A 22,291-nucleotide genomic window follows, 5' to 3' on the forward strand; every position below is an offset into this window, starting at 1 on the left:
CCCTTCTATATTGCTGTAGCCTCCATCCATGACACTAGATCCCTTCTATATTGTTGTAGCCTCCATCCATGACACTAGATCCCTTCCATATTGTTGTAGCTTCCATCCATGGCACTAGATCCCTTCTATATTGTTGTAGCTTCCATCCATGACACTAAATCCCTTCTATATTGCTGTAGCCTCCATCCATGACACTAGATCCCTTCTATATTGTTGTAGCTTCCATCCATTACACTAGATCCCTTCTATATTGTTGTAGCCTCCATCCATGACACTAGATCCCTTCTATATTGTTGTAGCCTCCATCCATGACACTAGATCCCTTCTATATTGTTGTAGCCTCCATCCATGACACTAGATCCCTTCTATATTGCTGTAGCCTCCATCCATGACACTAGATCCCTTCTATATTGCTGTAGCCTCCATCCATGACACTAGATCCCTTCTATATTGTTGTAGCCTCCATCCATGACACTAGATCCCTTCTATATTGTTGTAGCCTCCATCCATGACACTAGATCCCTTCTATATTGTTGTAGCCTCCATCCATGACACTAGATCCCTTCTATATTGCTGTAGCCTCCATCCATGACACTAGATCCCTTCTATATTGCTGTAGCCTCCATCCATGACACTAGATCCCTTCTATATTGTTGTAGCCTCCATCCATGACACTAGATCCCTTCTATATTGTTGTAGCCTCCATCCATGACACTAGATCCCTTCTATATTGTTGTAGCTTCCATCCATGGCACTAGATCCCTTCTATAATGCTGTAGCCTCCATCCATGACACTAGATCCCTTCTATATTGCTGTAGCCTCCATCTATGACACTAGATCCCTTCTATATTGCTGTAGCCTCCATCCATGACACTTCAGCCCTCTGTAGTGATGCAGCCTCCATGGTGTACACATAATAGGTTCATCAATGCTGACAGCATCACTGGTAAAGACGCTGGTCCTCCGTATGACAATGCAGGTCCTGCACCCCCCTAATATGTGACAGGCCCCCGCCCTGTATGACAATGCAGCCTCCATCCTCGCAGAGGACACGAGGGGCCCCCCATGACAATGCAGTGCCGGCCTCCTCCTCTGCAGCATCACAATGACAGTGTCCGCATCCTCCCGGCTCCCCCTGGTCCCTGCCCCCTGGCGGCCGCCCGTGTATACACAGCCCCCTCATACCGTTCAGCGGTCAGTGTCAGCGCTCTTCTATGGTGACAGCTGAGGTATCCGGGGAAGCGGCGGCGTCCTCCTGTGTCAGGCCCGGGCCCAGGCCTCTCCTAGCTGACAGCCGAGGTTCCGGGGCGCATCCTCCTCCTGCAGCTGCTGAGCCGGTGTCCGCCTCTGTCTGCGCCCCAATGAAAATGGCGTTCTCTCCTCCCCGCCCACAATGCACCGCGGCCAGCCATGACGTAATGTGTCACTTCTTAAAGTGACAGCATAGGGGGAGGGGGCGCCGCGGCTGTCACCCGGGGATGTCCTGTGTCCTGCAGCCCAATAATAAAGGCTCCTCCTGGAAATCATTCCACTGATATGAGTGGTGGATAAAGTTATAATGGAGAGATTTACAAATTGTAAGCTAATAGCGGGGGCTACCTCCCTCTGTCCTCATGTCAGCTCTAATATAGACCCTGCAGAACCCCCCCGGTCTATGTTGGTATACATCACTACATGCGCCCGCTGCTAAGTCCTGGAACATTTGGGACTTACGTATAGCAACATGTGAGTTCACTTCAAAGGGGCCGACCATGCAAATACATACCCAAAACTTCTGGGAAAAATTAAGGGTGCAGTCACACGTGACATTTGCGATCTGTTATTAAAACCCATTGCTGCAATGTAGTTAAAAAAACACAATGCAAACACCACAAAGTACTATACCATAGCTGGAATAAAACAATTAATAATAATATTAATCTTTACATAACATACATCATATTGTCAAGCGCTTTACAAATCATAGGGGACATATACAAATAAAATACTACATTACAGAGTACAAACATTCATATGGAACAATAGGGGTGAAGGCCCTGCTCACAAGAGCTTACAGTCTATGAGGATGAGGGGGTGACACAAGAGCTTACAGTCTATGAGATGAGGGGGTGACACAAGAGCTTACAGTCTATGAGGGTGAGGGGGGGGTGACACAAGAGCTTACAGTCTATGAGGATGAGGGGGTGACACAAGAGCTTACAGTCCATGAGGATGAGGGGGTGACACAAGAGCTTACAGTCTATGAGGATGAGGGGGGGCACAAGAGCTTACAGTCTATGAGGATGAGGGGTGACACAAGATCTTACAGTCTATGAGGGTGAGGGGGGTGACACAAGATCTTACAGTCTATGAGGGTGAGGGGGTGACACGAGCTTACAGTCTATGAGGGTGAGGGGGTGACACAAGAGCTTACAGTCCATGAGGATGAGGGGGTGACACAAGTGCTTACAGTCTATGAGGATGAGGGGGTGACACAAGAGCTTACAGTCTATGAGGATGAGGGGGTGACACAAGAGCTTACAGTCTATGAGGATGAGGGGTGACACAAGAGCTCACAGTCTATGAGGATGAGGGGGTGACACAAGAGCTTACAGGCTATGAGGATGAGGGGGTGACACAAGAGCTTACAGTCTATGAGGATGAGGGGGTGACACAAGAGCTTACAGTCTATGAGGATGAGGGGAAGCACAAGAGCTTACAGTCTATGAGGATGAGGGGGTGACAAAAGAGCTTACAGTCTATGAAAACAGTTAAGATAAAATATATTCTTAGACGTAAGACTATTCTTAGACACCAGGGATGTAGTCATCCCCATTTTGTTATGATGGGTGAGAGCACTCGATGATGAAGGCCCTTTACACACAAGCGCATGTGATGAGTCCAACTGGCATCATACTCGTAGCGCCATTCGACCCGATTGCTGACAACCAGAACTGACATGCCAAAAATTAACAGTTCATTCCCAGTTGCTCAGCGTTCAGGACAGGCGTTCCAGTCATTACAGGCTGCGGGTGTGATGCAAGATGGATGTATCTTCACTCACTTATGTGTAAGGGGCCTTCAAGGAAATCTTCCACTTAGAACAGCACATTGTAAACCAAGCACACTCACATTAAGCTGAGTGCACGGTGATGCAGGGACTTCTCTACTTCGTCATCCATAAAATGATGTCAATTCTGAAGAAATCAATGTTTCGATTTATGTAAATTAGCGCCAGGTGCTCCTGTGCACGTCACACAGGGCACCCGCTGCTCTTCTTTTAATAATTTCTGCATGCCCCCTGCTACTTATATAACCCGATTTTTCCTCCATCGGATTCCGAAGCCATGTGTGTTCCCGATAGTCGGGTGATGTCTTGAGAGCCTTGAGCTGGACTTCACATCAAGGACTGACTTCTTGTTAACAGAGGGAGGAGGCAGGCATGGTTATGGTGGCAGACAATCTCAAATGTCTGTGGGCAATTATTTCTACATCTGTTTGTAAATGCTGCATATTCATTTGGAATTAGCCACAGTGGAAACACAGCCATTTACTCAACTAATATAGAAGATTGAATTTACACTCACCGGCCACTATATTAGGTACACCATGCTAGTAACGGGTTGGACCCCCTTTTGCCTTCAGAACTGCCTCAATTCTTCGTGGCATAGATTCAACAAGGTGCTGGAAGCATTCCTCAGAGATTTTGGTCCATATTGACATGATGGCATTACACAGTTGCCGCAGATTTGGCGGCTGCACATCCATGATGCGAATCTCCCGTTCCACCACATCCCAAAGATGCTCTATTGGATTGAGATCTGGTGACTGTGGAGGCCATTTGAGTACAGTGAACTCATTGTCATGTTCAAGAAACCAGTCTGAGATGATTCCAGCTTTATGGCATGGCGCATTATCCTGCCGAAAGTAGCCATCAGATGTTGGGTACATTTTGGTCATAAAGGGATGGACATGGTCAGCAACAATACTCATGTAGGCTGTGGCGTTGCAACGATGCTCAATTGGTACCAAGGGGCCCAAAGAGTGCCAAGAAAATATTCCCCACACCATGACACCACCAGCCTGAACCGTTGATACAAGGCAGGATGGATCCATGCTTTCATGTTGTTGACGCCAAATTCTGACCCTACCATCCGTATGTCGCAGCAGAAATTGAGACTCATCAGACCAGGCAACGTTTTTCCAATCTTCTACTGTCCAACTTCGATGAGCTTGTGCAAATTGTAGCCTCAGTTTCCTGTTCTTAGCTGAAAGGAGTGGCACCCGGTGTGGTCTTCTGCTGCTGTAGCCCATCTGCCTCAAAGTTCGACGTACTGTGCATTCAGAGATGCTCTTCTGCCTACCTTGGTTGTAACGGGTGGCAATTTGAGTCACTGTTGCCTTTCTATCAGCTCGAACCAGTCTGCCCATTCTCCTCTGACCTCTGGTATCAACAAGGCATTTCCGCCCACAGAACTGCCGCTCACTGGATGTTTTTTCTTTTTCGGACCATTCTCTGGAAACCCTAGAGATGGTTGTGCGTGAAAATCCCAGTAGATCAGCAGTTTCTGAAATACTCAGACCAGCCCTTCTGGTACCAACAACCATGCCACGTTCAAAGGCACTCAAATCACCTTTCTTCCCCATACTGATGCTCGGTTTGAACTGCAGGAGATTGTCTTGACCATGTCTACATGCCTAAATGCACTGAGTTGCCGCCATGTGATTGGGTGATTAGAAATTACGTGTTAACGAGCAGTTGGACATGTGTACCTAATAAAGTGGCCGGTGAGTGTATATGAAACTTATCCACAGGCTATAGAACTATACCATGTCAATCATTGCTTTGGATTCTGGGTGGCAAGTCTTCATTTGAAATTTTCCACACCCCTGCTGCAACTAAAACGCAGATGATGTCTAGTGTCACACGCCTGTAGTTCGTCTGTGAATCACAATACATGACCTGCCTCGATTTCACAAGAGGATTCTGAGCATCACAGTGATACATGATGCACAAAGTCCTTGCTTCCCCACAGTACAGTAGCATCACGCTGTTTTTTTGTGGGGAAGCAGGGACTCCTTATATCATATAGCATCATGCAGTACAAACTTTACCACTATGGAGCTGGGTGTAGAGAGGGCTCTGGTCATCTCCCTCCTCTTCTTGCTGGTGTCAGTCATTATATGCCACAATATGAGAGAGAGGTGGAGAGGGGCCACAATATCAGGGAGAGGGGGCACAATATGAGGGAGAGGAGGAGAGGGGCCAAGATATGAGGTGGAAAACTAGATGGGCCGCAATATGAGGAGGATGTGGAGAGGTGTGTGTGAATTTGTCACAACACATCTTCTGTCCCTCTTTTGATGCCACCAAAGTTGGGAGGTATTAAATCATACTTGCTAACTCTCCTTGGATGTCTCCCAAACTAACTTCCTTGTGTTCCAAAGGAGGGCTTAAATGGGTCCAACTGAATTCTACAATGCCCGCTGTGCCCTGGGTCATGTTATGTGTCATGCGGTGTTATTTTCCAGTCACAACGGAAATAAGAGGCATGACTGGCACTGTAAACAAATGTAAATACTCTATCCAGTACTGGTGTATGTTTTTTTTTGTCTTACACCAGCCTCCTGGGGCGTTTCCCTATTCATGAAAATATTTAAAATAAAATAAAATTTTATTAGAGAGTTTATTCATATTTTATACACCATGTATATGGCTATATGATAGATCAGTACAATATGGATCCATAATATGATCTAGACCAACATAATACTACAAGCTACATTATACCTTTTTATAGGTATAGAGAGATCTCCCTGCCTGGCAGACGCTGCAAGGGCCATGCTATATGTAACAGCCAGACTCCTGCTGTGGAACGCTCTGGAACACTGGCAGTGCCAATGCGATCAGCAGGACCAAATAGAATGTCCAAATGCAGCAACGACCCGCTAATTAGGACAATCTATTTCGTCCTACATTGTTTACCAGTTAAAGGGGTCGTCTATGATACTGTATTAATTGCCTATCCATTGATAAATATCCAGTACACTACCTGATAAAAACATAGCTGCCACCACTAAGGGGAGCTGTGTGCATCAGAATTAATACAACTGCCAATAAACTCTTAAGCCCCTTCTACACTGGCGTTTTTCACACGCGAGTTCTGCGCGTGCATTTGACGCACAGAACTCGCATTGCACTCTGTCCCATTGTATTCAATGGGTCTTTCTCCATTAGCGTTGTTTTTAACGCGCGTGCTTGCGTTCGTTTACACGCGCGTCAAAATCGCAGCATGCTCTATTTTTGCGGGTCACACGCGTTTTTCACGCCCCATTCAAGTCTATGGAGATGCATCAAGAACGCATTGCACTCGCAATCATTGCAAGTGCAATGCGAGTGCAATGCGTTTTAAACGTAAGGGTTGCTAGGTGACCAGAATAACATTATTTCCCCTGCTCGCGATCGAGCATTTAATTAAAAAAACACAATGAAGAACAGTGAAGAATAGAATAAAAACATTGTACACAGTGAACACAGGATCATTTAAGATAAAAACACAGTGCAGAACACAGTGCAGAATAGATTACAGATGTTCGGCACATCTGCTTACTTGTCGGGAGATGCGCACGGAACAGTGCGCCCAAAATAGCATGTGAAGAACAATATATATATGTGTGAAGAACACATTGCAGATGTATTTAAACATCTGCAATGTGTTCTTCACACACATATATATTGTTCTTCACATGCTATTTTGTTCGCGCCGTTCCGCGCGTATCTCCCGACAAGTAAGCAGATGTGCCGAACATCTGTAATCTATTCTGCACTGTGTTCTGCACTGTGTTTTTATCTTAAATGATCCTGTGTTCACTGTGTTCACTGTGTACAATGATTTTATTCTATTCTTCACTGTTCTTCACATCTGCTAAATTGTCGGGAGATAATATACGCGCGGAACAGTGAAGAATAGATCGCAGATGTTTGCAATTTATCAGAAGACATTATTTTTCAATTAAATAACACATTTTAATCCCAAACCATGGTCCCTTTGAAAAATGCTCGAGTCTCCCATTGAATCGCGCGTGAAAAATGCGCCGAAAACGCGAAAAAACGCTAACAACACGCGCGTGAAAAACGCAAAAACGCTAATTACTCCAAGTAAAAATGGAACAAAAATGCAGCCAAAAACGTCAGTTTTTCACGCATTGCACCCTGACGTGAAACGCAACGCTAGTGTGGAAGAGGCCTTACACTTGAATCTACTAAAGATCTACGCCGCTCCTGATGGCTTCTAAAGTAAAATGGCTTTTTTTTATCAGAAAGCACTGAGAAAGAAGTTCAGTGCTTGGATCCCCTCCCTACAGCGGCTTCATATCAGCTGTGTATCCCTCCATGATAGCTAGTGTGAGCTCTAAAATCATTTCAGATCTCTCACAGATTTATTTACCCAGAAAAAGAAACTGTAATATAGCCAGGTGAAAATCACCATAAAACTTTTTAAAAAACTTTACTATATTTTTGATAAATATTTTAACACTTCATATAAGTAGCTCTCTTTTTTTGCTGAACATTATTTTACCAAAGTTAATTCATCACTTATTCTTGTTCTTTTGTCTAGTTTAAAGGAAACCTATCAGCAGGGACCACATTTTCATTAAAGACAGGTTACAGGGCATCTGTAACCTGTATTTAGTGAAAATTAGGTCCTTGGTGACAAGTTCCCTTTAATAATCTCAGCACACCTACCTACAGTATGGTAAAGCTATGGTCATCCTCAAGACATGAATAACATCAAATATCAAGATTTAGCCCAGACCCAAAAATGTCCAATCTGTTTATTTGTCATTTAAATTGCTCTGAATCAAAGCCATGACCAAAAATTCTAAATAACAAGAAGAGAATGAAAACCACATAAGACCCAGTGGGGTACATGTATCAAACTTTTGGCTTGCCTTTTTCTTTAATTTTTGAAACTTTTCACGGTGCATATGCTCATTTGCGACTTTTTTTGTGTCTAAAACGGTCTCCCATCAGCTATCACCTGCATCCAGATGTGAAAATTGCAAAAAAGTAGCAAATTTTTGCGCAAATCTAGTTTGCCCCTGAACAGGCGTAGAGATTAACTGGGGAACTGTTTGCGTAAAGACTTTTCATTTAACCCCTAGGTGCACCAGGACGTTATAGTACGTCCCCGGGGCTAGATACTTAGCGCACGGGGACGTTCTATAACGTCCTGCTTCTGGCACCGGCTCCAGACGGCACCAGAAGCAGCGGCTGTCAGCTGTCTATCACAGCTGACAGCCTGCGCCAACACCCGCGATCGGAGCCGGCTCCGATCGCGGGTGTTAACCCCTTACACGCCGCGGTCAAGCATGACCGCGGCGTGTAAGGGTGTTTGCGCTGTGGATCGGATCCCCAGTGCCGCTTACCGGGGGATCCGATCCACTTCTGGGCAGCTCCGAGGACTGGCATGTGCCCCGTAGCTGCCCGGTCTCCCTGGCAGTCAGACCCCAGTTTACACTGCTCTACAATAAAATAGTATTGTAGAGCAGTGCATCGAATTTGAACCAGTGATCAGAGAATCACTGGTTGAAGTTCAAGTATGTATAAGTAAAAAAAAAGTCAAAAACACTAAAGTTAATACATTAGAATAAATAAAAAATAAATACATTAAAATACAAGCCCCTAAAATGTCACTTTCCTATAAAAACACTTAATAAAGTATAAAAAACACAAAACCCCCCGCATATTTGGTATTGCCGCGTCCGTAACAATCTTTATAATAAAACAGAATCGATACTGGACCCGCATGGTACACGCCGTAGAAAAAAAACGCAAAAACGTTCCAAAAAAAGATCATTTTTAATTAATAGCCTATAAAAAAATTCTCTAAAAAGTGATTTAAAAAATGTTATGCACTCCAAAATAAGCCCACTAAAAAGAACAACTCTTCTCGCAAAAAATAAGATTTGTCAGCCAAAAAATAAAAAAGTTATGCATATGAAAAGATGGTGATGCTAAAATGAACAAGATTTTCTCCAAATTGGTTTTTATTCAGTACAATTGAATAAAATACACAAAACCCCCACATATTTGGTATCCCTGCGTCCGTAACAATCTCCATAATAAAACAGAATTGTTATTAGATCCTCAAAGTGAACCCCTTAAAAAAAAAACCCATAAAAGCTCCAAAAAAAAAGATAATTTTCAATTAATGCCCTATAAAAAATGCTCTAAAAAGTGATTTAAAAAATGTTATGCACTCTAAAATAAGACCACTAAAAAGAACAATCCTTCTCGCAAAAAATAAGCCCTTAAACAGATTTGTGAGGCGAAAAAAAGACGAAATATGAAAGACGGTGATGCTAAAATTAACAACATTTTTGCCAAATTACTTTTTATTCAGTAAAAATTGGAAAAAATTAAAAATCTATATAAATGGGGTCTTTTTGTTATTGTGGCGACCCATAGAATAAAAATAATATACTATTTTTATGGTATGGTAAACGGCCAAAAAAAAACCCCATAAAAATCTTCCTAAAAAGTGATGATTTTCATTTCCTCCACCAACAAAGAGTTAATAGAATCTCACCAATTAGCCTATAGATTCCCCAAAATTACGTACCAGAAAAGTGCATCTCATGTGGTAAAAGAAATAAGCCCCTATAGGTGCACAATAAAAAAAAGAAAAAAATTATAGCCTGTACAATGTGACATAGCAAATCTGATCTGGATGGCGCCTCCTTCCCTCCTATGCCCGGCCGTGCGCCCATACAGCAGGTTACCACCACATATGGGGTATCCGTGTACTCGGGAGAGATTGGGTAACAAACTTTGTGGAGCCTTTTTTCATTTAATCCATTGTAAATATTTAATTTTCCACCCAAAATGAATGTATTGTGAAAAAATATTACAATTTGCAGACTCCGCCTCCATTTTGTTTCAACCCCTATAAAACACCTAAAGGGTTAACAAACTTCTTAAAAGTGGTTTTTCATACATTGAGGGGTGTAGTTTCCATAATGGGGTAATAGTCTCGCTATGATTTTACAAAAAATGTGAAAAATTATACCTAAATTCTGAGCCTCATAACATTATAGTAAAATATGTGGAATCTTAAAAAACCATGCCAACATAAAGCAGACATTTGGGAAATGTAAGTTATGAATTTATTTGGGTGCTATGACTATCTGCATCAAAAGTAGAGAATTTAGAACGTTGAAAATAAAGAATTTTTCAGAATTTTTTTTTTAGTTTTTTTCCATAACTAAACGCAAAAGATTTCATCCAAATTCTTAAACTAACATGAAGTACAATGTGTCACGAGAAAACAATCTCAAAATCCCCTGGATATCTCATAGCGTTCCAAAGCTATAACCACTTATAGTGACACAGGGCAGATTTGAAAAATGGGAGCGCGTCCTTAAGGCCAAATGAGGCTGAGTACCGTAGGGGTTAAAAAGTCGCAAATTCTTTTGATCGCCAGGAAAGCCAAAAAAAGTCTCACAAAATAGATGGAAGAATCCAGACATATGATACATGTGCCCCAGTAAGTGGTTACTTGCTATGGTTTCCTACAGAACAAATATCTACTAAAATTTTTGTGAAAACCAGGAAATATAATGAAAAGTTATATAGGCTTTAATTTCTTAATAGTTTTATTAAATCTTACACTAAAAACATTCTCATTCCCAAGAAGGACATTGAAAAATGTCCTGTACCCCTTGCCCTACTTTTGTACAGCTAATAAAGGGGCATTCTGATGTAGATAGGACATGGAGGTACAACTGCTGTTCTCCCTGTGAGTAGCAGATCTAGCATACCCTCTGCCATATATAGCTTAGTGCTATACCTCTGTTTGGTAGTCCCATATAGAGGGATGGAACAGCAATATACATACTGAACCTATTCCTCACATCATGGGAGCATGGGCCTCCCTTCTGTAAAATCCTAGTTTAGATCTTGTCTCCATACCAGACATTATAGACAACAGCCTTTGAGGTTTTATTTCATTATTTCATGTGAGTAAACACTGAAAATCTTTTCTGTCCTGGACTTTGAGATTTCTACTTTTTAGAAATAGACCTTAAAATAGAAGATGCAGGACATTCCCATTGCCCCAGAAAGGTGATCATGTCACCAATGTTTCTTGGAGAAATGGGGCAGAGACTCAATGTAGACCATGGAGTAAACGGAACAAGTTTAATGGAAAGACCCAGACACTATGAAGACCAGGGAATACATGTTAATGTTACTTTGGACAAAACATTCCCCCATGGATCATTCCATTCTATCATCTACCAAATATTCATTAAATCTGTGTATTAGCCATCCCCAAATATGGGGTCAACCATGATACACCAGTTATACAGATATGTAAAAGAGAACCTCATTTCTATATGTTTTTGTAACATTCTATCCATTGAATGTCCATATCCATCCACACACTGGATGCCCCCATGAAGCCTACATGACAGTATATATGGCAGAGCAGGTACATGGCAGGTGCCACCTGAAGATGCCAGGGGTCATGTGACTGGCGCATGCCCAACTGCCCTTCACTTTCCAACTGTCGACCGCTGCAAGTGGAAGAGAGATGGATTGCCCCGCAAGGGATCTGCGCAAGATGACATCCAAAGGACAAGATGAAGATGACAAGAAGAGAGAAGAAGAGGAGAAGATGAAAGGAGGAGAGAAGAGGAAGAGGGAAGATCACAGCCAAGCGGAAGACGCCCAAAAGAAGAAGAGGACCGGACCCAATGCCAGAGAGTCAGAGGATGAAGGGCCAAGAACAGGTAGAGGACCATCTATTTATTTGGGGCCTGTTATGATGAATGTACAATATGGTTTTATTCCAAATGTATTTATTGTAAATGTTCCCATGTAAACAGTCCAAATGTACAGGGGAGAGGGGCGTTTTCCTGGTGTGGGATCTTGCATGGGCACAGATCCTTGTGTACATTACAGCTTTGTTAGTGATTTGTGTATAATTATATACACAAATGTTCCAATTCATTAAAATGCCTACAGCCACCAGTAGGGGGCGCTCAGTGTATAGGAATTAATTCAACTGTCTTTAGACTCTGTATTGGCAGATGCACTGAGCTCCCCCTAGTGGCAGCTGAAAGAAAGTAGTTTATTCATGTCATGAAACAGAAGGTCCTATCACAGCTGTGGGGTTTGTCTACATGATAGTTACACCACTAGGCCATAAAGTAAAAGGTGCTGAGGGTGGTGTCTAGTGTAATAGTATGGGGATTACCTACAGGCTAGTGATCTGTATGCTACATGTAACCGTGCAATATACACCTCATAGACTTATCTGTAAGCAGTTATAACAGTGGTGGCGAACCTGTGGCACTCAGATCCGTCTCTGTGGGCACCCAGGCCATCACCCCAGCACAGAGTGTAACAGCGAGACAGAGCTTAAGGCGAAACAAGAAGGTGTGAACAGAGCTGGATTATCACAGGAGAACCTGCTCTTGGCCCCATGACTCTTCCTGTTCAGGGGACACTGGAGGGCAGCTACAATGATAATCCACATGTTTCCTAATGGAACCTAGAAAGAGAAGAAGTAAAATGGAAAGATCTGTATCTCTTCAGTTTGATGCTGGATTTGGCTTACAAATACTGGTGCACAATACTAGGAGTGTGAAAGTGGCTTTATAGAGACTAATCTCATGTCTTCTGCTTTTCCCATTACATGTCTCCTATATAGACTAATATGATATTCCTTATTTTATTCCTTTAGGACCCAGCACCTCTGTAACATCTGGATCTACTGCCCCAAATACCATCGGTGGCTTTGTGGTCCATGAGGTGCTGGGCAAGGGCAGCTTCGGCAAGGTAAGATTTACACACTTCTAATTCATCCTCATTAGATATATAACACCCCAGGTCTATCTTGCACATAATTAGGCTTTTTGCACATGATGCAGTTTGTGTATATGGGCCCGCATGTCGGCCCGGCCCCACATACGGCACACCTCACTGATAATGGAAGTCCTTGCAGTACATAAACATATGATGTGAGGACTTCTTATCTGCCAGCCGGACTGCAGCGCTGGCAGTGTAACAGTTAATATCTTGTATTTTCTCTCTTCAGGTGATGCTGGCATCAGTTCCCGGCCAAAACATCTATAAGGCCATTAAGATCATCAACATTGGGAACAATGCGGAAGCCCTAGAGCGAGAGAGGCGGATACTCCTGGCTGCTAGAGACTGTCCATTCGTGTCTCACCTCAGTGCCTCACTGAAGTCTAAGCGCCATATGTATTTCATCCTGGAGTATCTGTCCGGGGGCAGCCTCGAGTCTCTGATTATTCAGAGCGGCAAGCTTAACATCGAGCTTGTACGGTTCTACACGGCAGAATTGATCTGTGGCATCCAGTTCCTCCATGGCCATGGCATCGCCCATCGGTAAGAGAAACTTCATTTATGTGATTTTGGGATGCCATTGATATTCATGGGCTGTGTCCGTTTTTGCAGATTATGTCGGTACCATATGCATCCATGGACACTAGTGGTGCAGTTTCTAACCAAATATTATTATTCCAAATAATATTTCTTTATGACAACTATTATAACAAGTATTAATGTTCTTTTTTCATTGCAGAGACATCAAACCAGCCAACATCATGCTGGATGAAGATGGTCATATTCGGATTATAGACCTGGGGCTGGCGCAGGACGGTCTGACCGCTTCCACTAAGATCTGCGGACAGACTGGAACATACCGCTACATGGCCCCAGAGGTGCACCTGGATAAACCTTACACTGTAGCAGTGGACTGGTGGGGTCTTGGGATGGTTGTTTCCAAAATGTCATCTGGAAAATCCCCCTTTTATGACCTCAACCAGATGCAAAAGGTCTTTCTCTCGATCACCAGAAAGAAGCCAAAGATTCCATCATGGCTTGACGAAGACCTGAAACATCTTATACTGAACCTGCTACAGAAGGATCCAGAGATGCGCTTGGGTGTGTCTGGTAACATCAGAGACCACCCATTTTTCCGAACCATCTGCTGGGAGGAACTGGAGATGAGGAGAGCACAGCCACCCATTCCATCTTGTTCTGGTGACAAACCATCTGGTTAGGCCGGGGGGTAACCCCTGTGCCTCCTTCCCAGAACTCTGTGCCTCCTCCGCCCACTGCTTGTAGACCTGACCCTGGCTTGCCCTGGACATCGCCTCTCTGCTGCTTTACTGCCGTTTGTCATCATATTGCTGCCCCAGTCTCTTGGCTCTGATTCTTCTGACCTCTGGCCCGACCCGACGACCCTTCAAGCCTGCGTTTTGTTTGGCTCCAAAGACCACCCTGAGACCACAGATTTCCATCTTTATGGTGAGTATCGGGTGAGTATGGGCGCTTGATCCAGGGAATATTTCCCGCCATATTTGGCACCAGGAAGGAATGTTTTCCCCTTAAATCCGGACAAATTGTCTTAAAGGGTTTTTTTCTTTCCTTCCTCTGGATCAACACAAATGCCCCAAACCAAATTAATTTGCCCCCTCAAAATTTTAAATACAATTTAGCCCACTTTCCAGAAACAAATTATTTAGTATATGATTCATGGACTAGTCTGACTGCCATGCATGGGGTCGGGAAGGAATTTTTCCTCATGTAAAGCTAATTGGCTCAATGAGGTTTTTTCGCCTTCCCCTGGATTAATGAAGAGTTATTCCAGGGATCTAGTCTGACTGCCCTAGGTGGAGTCGGGAAGGAATTTTCCCCTTATTTAAGGGTTTTTCACCTTCCCCTGAATCAACAAAAGTCAGTGGATTTAAAATATCCTTGACTTTTATTTAGAAATTATCAAATCAATCGCCCCCCTCATCAATAAAATTGCTATTTCAATAAAATTCTCTATTTTCACCCTTATATCTTGTGTACTTTCATTATTTCTGTTGTATTGCTGTGTTTCCCCACTCTTGAATTAATATAGAGTAATATATGATAACATAATATATGTTATAGATTAATATCCAATAGTCATCGGTATTTAGCTAATGGAAAACTAAGGTTATCACTAGAACAAAAAAGTTTTATCAGCTGATGAAGGATTTCAAGACATTATAATAACCTGAGAATAGCAATGTTCTGGTGGCACCTGTACAGAATAATGTGTCATGTAAAAATGGAAAAAACTGAAAAAAAAGATATGGGGGCAGATTCCTTATAGTATAGTATAACAATCAAGATTAGTTCAAGCATTATGTAATGTTCACCACACAATAGTCTTTAATATTGTTGCAGAGGATTGTTTATATTACAATGTGCCAGCCTCAGATGCTTCCATCATTGGATTTAAAAAAAAAAACTTCAAAGATCTGATTTTACCCAAAACAAGCGATGCTCTGCTCAGACCCTTCTAGCAGAAGTTTAACTCCAAACAGCAAAAAGTATCGACCAGATGACTTCCAACTGGGCTGAACCCTATCTCCCGACATCTGCCACCAGAGAAGAGAAATAGGTGGTTTTGGCCCATTTTCAGTTTATGTGTAGGGCACTTGTAGACTATACATTCCAAAATGTGGTAGATTATTCCGAGTGGCTGATGCTTGGTGATAAATCTGGTTTTAAGACAACTTGGTTTCACTTTGCATCTATTTATTGGCTTTGTTTATGCAAAGAAACACAGAATTCTATTTTATAAGTATTTTTGTTATGAATGCGACAGTATTGCATGTTAAGCAGCCTGGAGAGACAAATGTTGGCTGTATTGGGGCCCTTTACATATTCTAACTAAAAGGGTGCAGTCACATGTTATTTAACAGGCAACTGAAGAGAGATTTGCTTAATTAACTCGGACCGCCCGCTTACTTTAGACGTCAACGGGCGCAGGTCCAGAATCTGCAGTGACGTCTTTAGAGCAGGACCCACTCTCCGGGGGTCAGAGGCACCCGGAGACCCTAGGGAGAAGGGAGATTCGGTTTGTTACCGCTTCTCCCTTCTCGGCTCCTCATAGCATCACGCTAGGAGCCAAGCCTTTATTAGACCCAGTCCAGCTCTGATCAGAATCCCCAGTGACATTTTATAGATGCCTCTGTTACAGGGGAAAATTTCTAAAAGCAAAAAAAAAATTTAAAAAGTGAAAATGTGACCTCTTGGGGGGCATATAAAGTAAAAACACACGCAAATTTTTTTTAACCTGTTCACGCTCCACTTTCGATATATCGGTGACATCACATAAACAGTTGTGTTTTGTAAACACAAACGTTAACAGCTGTTTAATTAGCCAAGTCTGTCTTCAGCGTTTTGAAAAATGCAAAGTGTGACTGCACCCTAAGGCCGGTGCCACACGCGCCGCTTTGTCTGCGTTTGACAAGGCGGCCCAATCTAAAGTAAGCAGCTCCTAGTGCTACAACAGGTGCAGCAGGGTTACACTGCTAGCGTTATCAGAAACCTCCGACAATGCTAGCAGACACTACCGCGATGTACACTAGAAACGCAAGACCGCTCTCAAAGCGGTCCGGCGTATTCATGTTGGGGCGGTGACTGCCGCATGAAACGCTGATGGCGTTTCTAGTGTACAGCGCAGCAGTGTTTGTTAGCGTTATGTTCTGAAAGGACCTGCCAGCAGGACACATGACCTGCAGCTCCTTTGGGCAGAAGCCAATAGTTTGTCAGTGTAAGTACAATGGGGGACATTTACGTTTCCACCAATTTTGTGGCGCTCTCACCGCATGTTCTGATCTCCGACCTATTTATTACCTGGAGGCGCCAGAAAAAATGATTTTCCGCCTGCTCCGACTCTGCTCCGAAAAGGGTCGTAGCTTTGGCCGAGCGAAAACTCAGACACAATTATGTTGTAGCCATCCAAACTGGCGGAAAGTACACCAAAAGAAATCTGGACTAGCGGGGACAAAAAAAACCTTATAAATTATCTGTTATGCCCCCACCAAATTATTTACATAAACTAGGGCTCCCCTTCAAACAATTAAAAAGAATAAAAATCACTCATCAATTGCTATATATAATACTTCAATTTAGTTTATTTTATTTTTTTTGTTTATTTTAATTTTACATATGGATCTTCTATTCAACTATCTTATATAACCCCCCTCCCCATCCATTTTTATCCATATTGCTCCAGTCCCCGGGTTATGTACAAGATAAGTTCTTTAGGTTTCTACTTGAAGTTGATGTCACGGGCACCGCCACGATCCATACTGTGGATCGCGGGTGCACCCGTGCTGCCCCGCTCCTGGCCCACTCCTGTTGCCGTGGACTTACCTCTCCACACTTCTGCCCAGACCAGGCCCCGTGCGTGGCCCCGCTCCCTAGGGCGCATGTGCGGCAGTACTTCAAGATTTAAAGGGCCAGCGCACAGGTGATTGGCGCTGGCCACTTCCGGGAATGCATTTACTCCGGCAACTCCCATCATTCCCTGCAGGATCTTCAAGTATTGCTGTAAAGAGAAAGCCTCCGTGTTCCTGTGTCTGCAGTGTCAGGAATGTTCCTCCGTGTTCCTGTGTCTCCAGCGTTACCTGTGTTTCTCCATGTTCCTGTGTCTCCAGCGTTCCCTGTGTTCCTCCGTGTTTCTGTGTCTGCAGTGTTACCAGTGTTCCTCGGTGTTCCTGAGTCTTCAGCGTTACCAGTGTTCTTCCGTGTTCCTGTGTCTTTAGCAGTCCTGTGTCTCCAGTGTATCCTGTGTTCCTGTTCCGTGTGCCAGCTCCGGTTTCCTGACGTAAGTCCTACTGTCTCCTGCATCGCTACCTTGGCTTCCACCGTGGAACGACCTGGTGGTACCCCGCCGCAGCAAGACCATCTCGCTTTGCGGCAGGCTCTGGTGAAGACCAGGTGCCACTTAGACTCCAGTCCCAGGGTTCAGCTAGTACCATCTCCCGCCGTGGTCCAGAGGGTCCATAGACTCACATCCCTGACTGTTGAATTTGTATGAAAATCAGAACTGGTATATTTAATCATTTTAACATTTTTTGCCCCAGTGACAATTGGATTCTCAAAATGTTATGCTTTCATGGGAACAAGGATTATTAATAAAACTTCATTACAGACACCTCACAGCCCCTTGTCCTTAAAAATGCAGAGAATCGCTGATTGATTTGTATACCGTATTATTTGTTAGAAATAAAAGCACATTTGAAAAACGCTGAAAACAAAGTATACTAACTAACACGTTGGACATGTTAGGCTGCATTCACACGGACATGTATTTCTCCAGTCCTGTATCTACAGGCTGTATTTCTGTATAAATACGTGACGTTTTTCATCCGTATGCAGCACGTATTTAACCCGTATTTTATACATGCCCATAGACTTTTAGGGCATACAGAACTGAAATACGGGAGAAAATAGGACTTGCTCTATATTTTTATACGGCCAGTATACGGTCCGTACACTCCAGTGTCAAAAACGGCAATATAAATGGTTGGACGTATTGTCCATTGAAATGAATGTGGCCGTATGTAACCCGTAAAAAACCGGACGTATACGGACGTTTTTATACGTCCGTGTGAATGTAGCCTTAGTTAGTAATTGGGTGGTAACATTGTCGCAAAAGTCGATAATTAAGTATTTTGAAAATGGTAAAATTTTTCAAAAGTTATGACAAATCTTTTTTTTTTTAAATAAATAAACAAAAAAACATATCAGCCAAAATGTTTCATTTACACTGAGTTCAACATGTCATAAAAACAATCACTCTGGTAAGTTAACGCGTTCAAAAGTCACAGCCATATAAGTGACAAGTCAGTTTACAAAAAATGAGCTGAGCCTTAAAGGGAACCCGTCATCACATTTGCACACATACAGCCAGTTACAGGTTCCTATAAAGCCCTATTAACGGACCTTTTATCTTAAATTACCTGGAATCAGAGGCGTGTGTCCTATCTGTAGTTGCCTCATTTCAGGTCCTTTAGCCTCTTAACAATACCAAACTGTATCCCATGCATGTATCTGACCACATAAAGTCACAGCTGTCTCCATGGACTTCTACTCCTCTCCATCATCCATGGAGGCTGCTGTGATCTCATGTAATCACATACATGGTGTAAAGTTTGCTATTCTTAGAAGGCTGAAGAACCTGCAATGATGTCACTGGTCACATGTCATGAATGTAACACAAGGCACCATGTAAAAAAAAAAATTACACTATATTTTCTATCTGTACATAGAGATTTATATGTATGTAGTTGAATATTAGCAGACGTCCCTATGGAGGCAGAGCAGAGATTTGAAGAGACACAGAGCTGTCAGAATAATGGGGCATGCTTCACTGTAATTAAGGTACAGGGCACAAGTGGCAGCTAATTTTAGGTGACTTGTAACCCTTTACCCAAAATCTAGTGACAGGTCCTCTTTAAGTCACAAAGTGTCTGCATCCTAAAAGGATTAACCCCTTGCCACCAAATGCTCTTTTCCGTTTGTGTGTTTTCCGTTTTACTGGGACAATGGAAAAAGTTTCAATGCATATAACTGCAACACCATTGCACTACAGCCATGGGGACCAGAATGGCACCCTCATGTGCCAGACAATTTATGGGAACATAGGCTTAAAAACATATATTCATTCAGGTCATCCCCTTGTAATAAACATCCAAATGTTTGGAACATACATTGATGACCTCTTTTTCATTTGGTCCGGTTCATCAGCCAAAGCAAAAGCGGTTGTGGAATATTTAATCAGAAATGAGTGGGGGATCAGTTTCACCACAGTATCTAGCAATAGTCAAATTACTTTTCTAAATTTAGAAATCAAACAAAAACCAGGTCAAATCATTACATCCACTTTCTTAAAAAGTGGATATAAATAGGTATCTGGATTTTACAAGTTCACATTACCAGAAATGGAACAAAAATATTCCACAAAAAGGCAGCTATCCTACAAAAACGTTTTGAGGAAAAGGGATTTCTGAAATATATTTTAGATAAAGCTTACTCATGAGGTGGGAGGAAAAGACAGAACTCTATCATGCAATTTCATTACAAGTTTCAATAGTTATTATAAAGAAATCTATAATGTCCTAAAAAATGGGATTTACTAATAAAAAAAAACGATACCTCACTTATCGTAGACACACAACTCTCAAAAATATGTTTGCACCCAGTCATATGAAACAGCATAAAATAACAGTTAATTCTTCCCTAAACATCTCCACCACAAAAGTGTTAAAATGCTATACAAGGGATTGCTTTTGCTATAACGCTGTAAAAACATAACGCTATTACATTCAATCTAATGACGCACAGGACATTTTTCCAATTAACCCCTTCCCGCCGCGGCCCTTTTTCGACTTTGCGTTTTCATTTTTTACTCCCCACATTCAAAAATCTGTAACTTTTTTATTTTTCCATGTAAATTGGTAAAAAAACGCATTTGTGTCGTATTCTTGTGGGCTTGGATTTTACGGATTTCACTGTGCACCCCAAATGACATGTCTACGCTTCTGGCGCTAATAACTTTTTCATACTTTGGTGTACGGAGCTGAGGGTGATGTCATTTTTTGCAGATTTTGATTATGTTTACAATGTTATCATTTTTAGGACTGTATGACCTTTTGATCACTTTTTATAGAATTTTGAATTTTTTTTAAATGGCAAAAAAGTGCCATTTTCGACTTTGGGCGCGATTTTCCGTTACGGGGTTAAACGCAGTGAAAAACCGTTATCATATTTTGATAGACCGGGAATTTTCGGACGCGGCGATACCTAATGTGTTTATGATTTTTACTGTTTATTTATATTTATATCAATTCTAGGCAAAGGGGGGTGATTTGAATTTTTAGGTTTTTTTATTATAATTTTTTTTATTTTAACTTTTTTTTTATTTTTACTATTTTTCAGACTCCCTAGGGTACTTTAACCCTAGGTTGTCTGATCGATCCTACCATATACTGCCATACTACAGTATGGCAGTATATGGGGATTTCATTACTCATACATTACAATGTGCTGACAGCACATTGTAATGAATGGGTTAACCCGAAGTAGCTTCGGGTCTTCGTGAGACCCGAAGCTACCATGGCGACGGATCGCCGCTCCCCAATGACGTCACGGGGAGCGACGATCCACGGAAAGATGGCGGCGCCCGGAAAGAGGGAAAGATGGCGTCTTTTTGGAGCCGGAACCGATCGCGGGTGTTACCGGTAAGCCTTTGCTGCAATATGCAGCAAAGACTTACCGGCTATGGAGAGGGCTCGGCCCGCGAGCACTCTCCATGTACCGGGACCCGACATGTGACGTACTATTACGTCACATGTCGGGAAGGGGTTAAGAGTAATTTCTCTTGGGCCCTCCCACATCTTCCTTTCTTTTGAAGTCCACACCCTCTGGATAGTCTACCCCTTCTCCCTTCATGTGGCTATAGCAAATAATCCTCCTGGCTCACCCCACCAGTTCCTCAACTCTTTTGGTTCTTGGCTTCCTCATTTTCTGTCATGTGATATTCCAACACTCATCATGGGAGACTTTAACATTCCTATTAACACCCCCATCTTCCCTTCAGCTTCTCAACTTTTATCACTAACTTCCTCTTCTCTGACAACTCTCCGATTCTCCCACTCACCAGGAGAGAAACATACTAGACTGTCTTCAGTCTCTGACTTCACTTATACTACTGCAACGTCCCCCACCGGGGCTTAGCCTTTTCTTGGTGGCCTGGAGGCAGCCGGGGCCCAGAATACCTGAGTGGCTCGCTAGTGCGGCCTTGGGCATGCTGTGGTCACAGTGCTTGGTATGGGGACCAGAGGGCTGTCCTACAACCTGACAGGTCTCAAGCAGGTGGTGTGTGCAAGAAATAAGGAGGTAGAGGCAGAAGTGCTTGTTTCTCCCTGGGGCAACCCCTGAGTGTTTGTAGGATGGGTCCCTTGGTAATGGATGGGGTAGCCTATGGTGGTATACAGCCATATCCAGGGATCAGATGGAGGCAACGTTGTGTAAATCAACTTACAGTTCTTTATTGAACAGCAGGCAACAGCCAGAAACGGTTAACAGCACATTTATTGTTGCTGGAGTGGTCATGGAGAGTGGTCTGCAGAAAAGGTGCACACAGCCTGATAGTAGATGAAGGATGGGCTGGTTCAGGGAGAACTGTGTCCAAGTGGTGGAAGCTGCAGTTCTGGGCTTGAGTCTCCAGATTCGCCCTGCGTGCCAGGCGGTAGGCGAGGTAGTAGGCCTGAGGCACTAAAAGTTCCTGGGATTAATATCTGTGGCAGCACTGGCATGTGCTGCTCACTCTGTCTCTCTCTGACCGACTCCAAGATGGAGTCACTCACTCTGAGCATGAGGTTTTTATACTTCTCCTGGTCAGGTGGTAGCCTCTCTCCAATAACATCCCATCTGACATAACA

The 22,291-nt window shown here is 43.0% G+C and overlaps 2 protein-coding genes across 11 annotated transcripts in view; one reads left to right on the plus strand and one right to left on the minus strand.

Annotated features, from left to right (window-relative positions):
• Positions 1-1,387, minus strand: part of KLC1 (kinesin light chain 1) — a 50,113-nt gene extending 48,726 nt beyond the window's left edge. For 5 of the 10 annotated variants that reach the window (XM_072115941.1, XM_072115944.1, XM_072115940.1 and 2 more), the window contains exon 1: positions 1,187-1,386. The gene's annotated coding sequence lies outside the window, so the exon portion shown is untranslated. Of the gene's footprint in view, positions 1-1,186 lie in introns of all 10 variants that reach the window. The other 5 variants (XM_072115945.1, XM_072115943.1, XM_072115939.1 and 2 more) reach the window with 4 other exon arrangements.
• A 10,137-nt stretch (positions 1,388-11,524) lies between these two features.
• On the plus strand, positions 11,525-14,864 carry LOC140068775 (protein kinase C delta type-like). The gene is made up of 4 exons (XM_072114171.1): positions 11,525-11,776; positions 12,733-12,827; positions 13,087-13,400; positions 13,597-14,864. The coding sequence occupies exons 1-4, from the start codon at positions 11,578-11,580 to the stop codon at positions 14,075-14,077; spliced, it is 1,089 nt and encodes a 362-aa protein (XP_071970272.1). The 5' UTR covers positions 11,525-11,577; the 3' UTR covers positions 14,078-14,864.
• Positions 14,865-22,291: the final 7,427 nt, after the last annotated feature.

Source organism: Engystomops pustulosus, chromosome 7, assembly GCF_040894005.1.
Source record: "Engystomops pustulosus chromosome 7, aEngPut4.maternal, whole genome shotgun sequence".
In the NCBI taxonomy this organism is placed as follows: domain Eukaryota; kingdom Metazoa; phylum Chordata; class Amphibia; order Anura; family Leptodactylidae; genus Engystomops; species Engystomops pustulosus.

What these genes read in the sequence shown, in the direction of transcription:
- LOC140068775 (XM_072114171.1), top strand. Translation starts at nt 11,578, where the DNA reads ATGGATTGCCCCGCAAGGGATCTGCGCAAGATGACATCCAAAGGACAA. An exon ending in GCAAGGGCAGCTTCGGCAAG is followed by an intron (nt 12,828 to 13,086) that starts GTAAGATTTACA and finishes TTCTCTCTTCAG; the next exon opens with GTGATGCTGGCATCAGTTCC. An exon ending in GGCCATGGCATCGCCCATCG is followed by an intron (nt 13,401 to 13,596) that starts GTAAGAGAAACT and finishes TTTTCATTGCAG; the next exon opens with AGACATCAAACCAGCCAACA.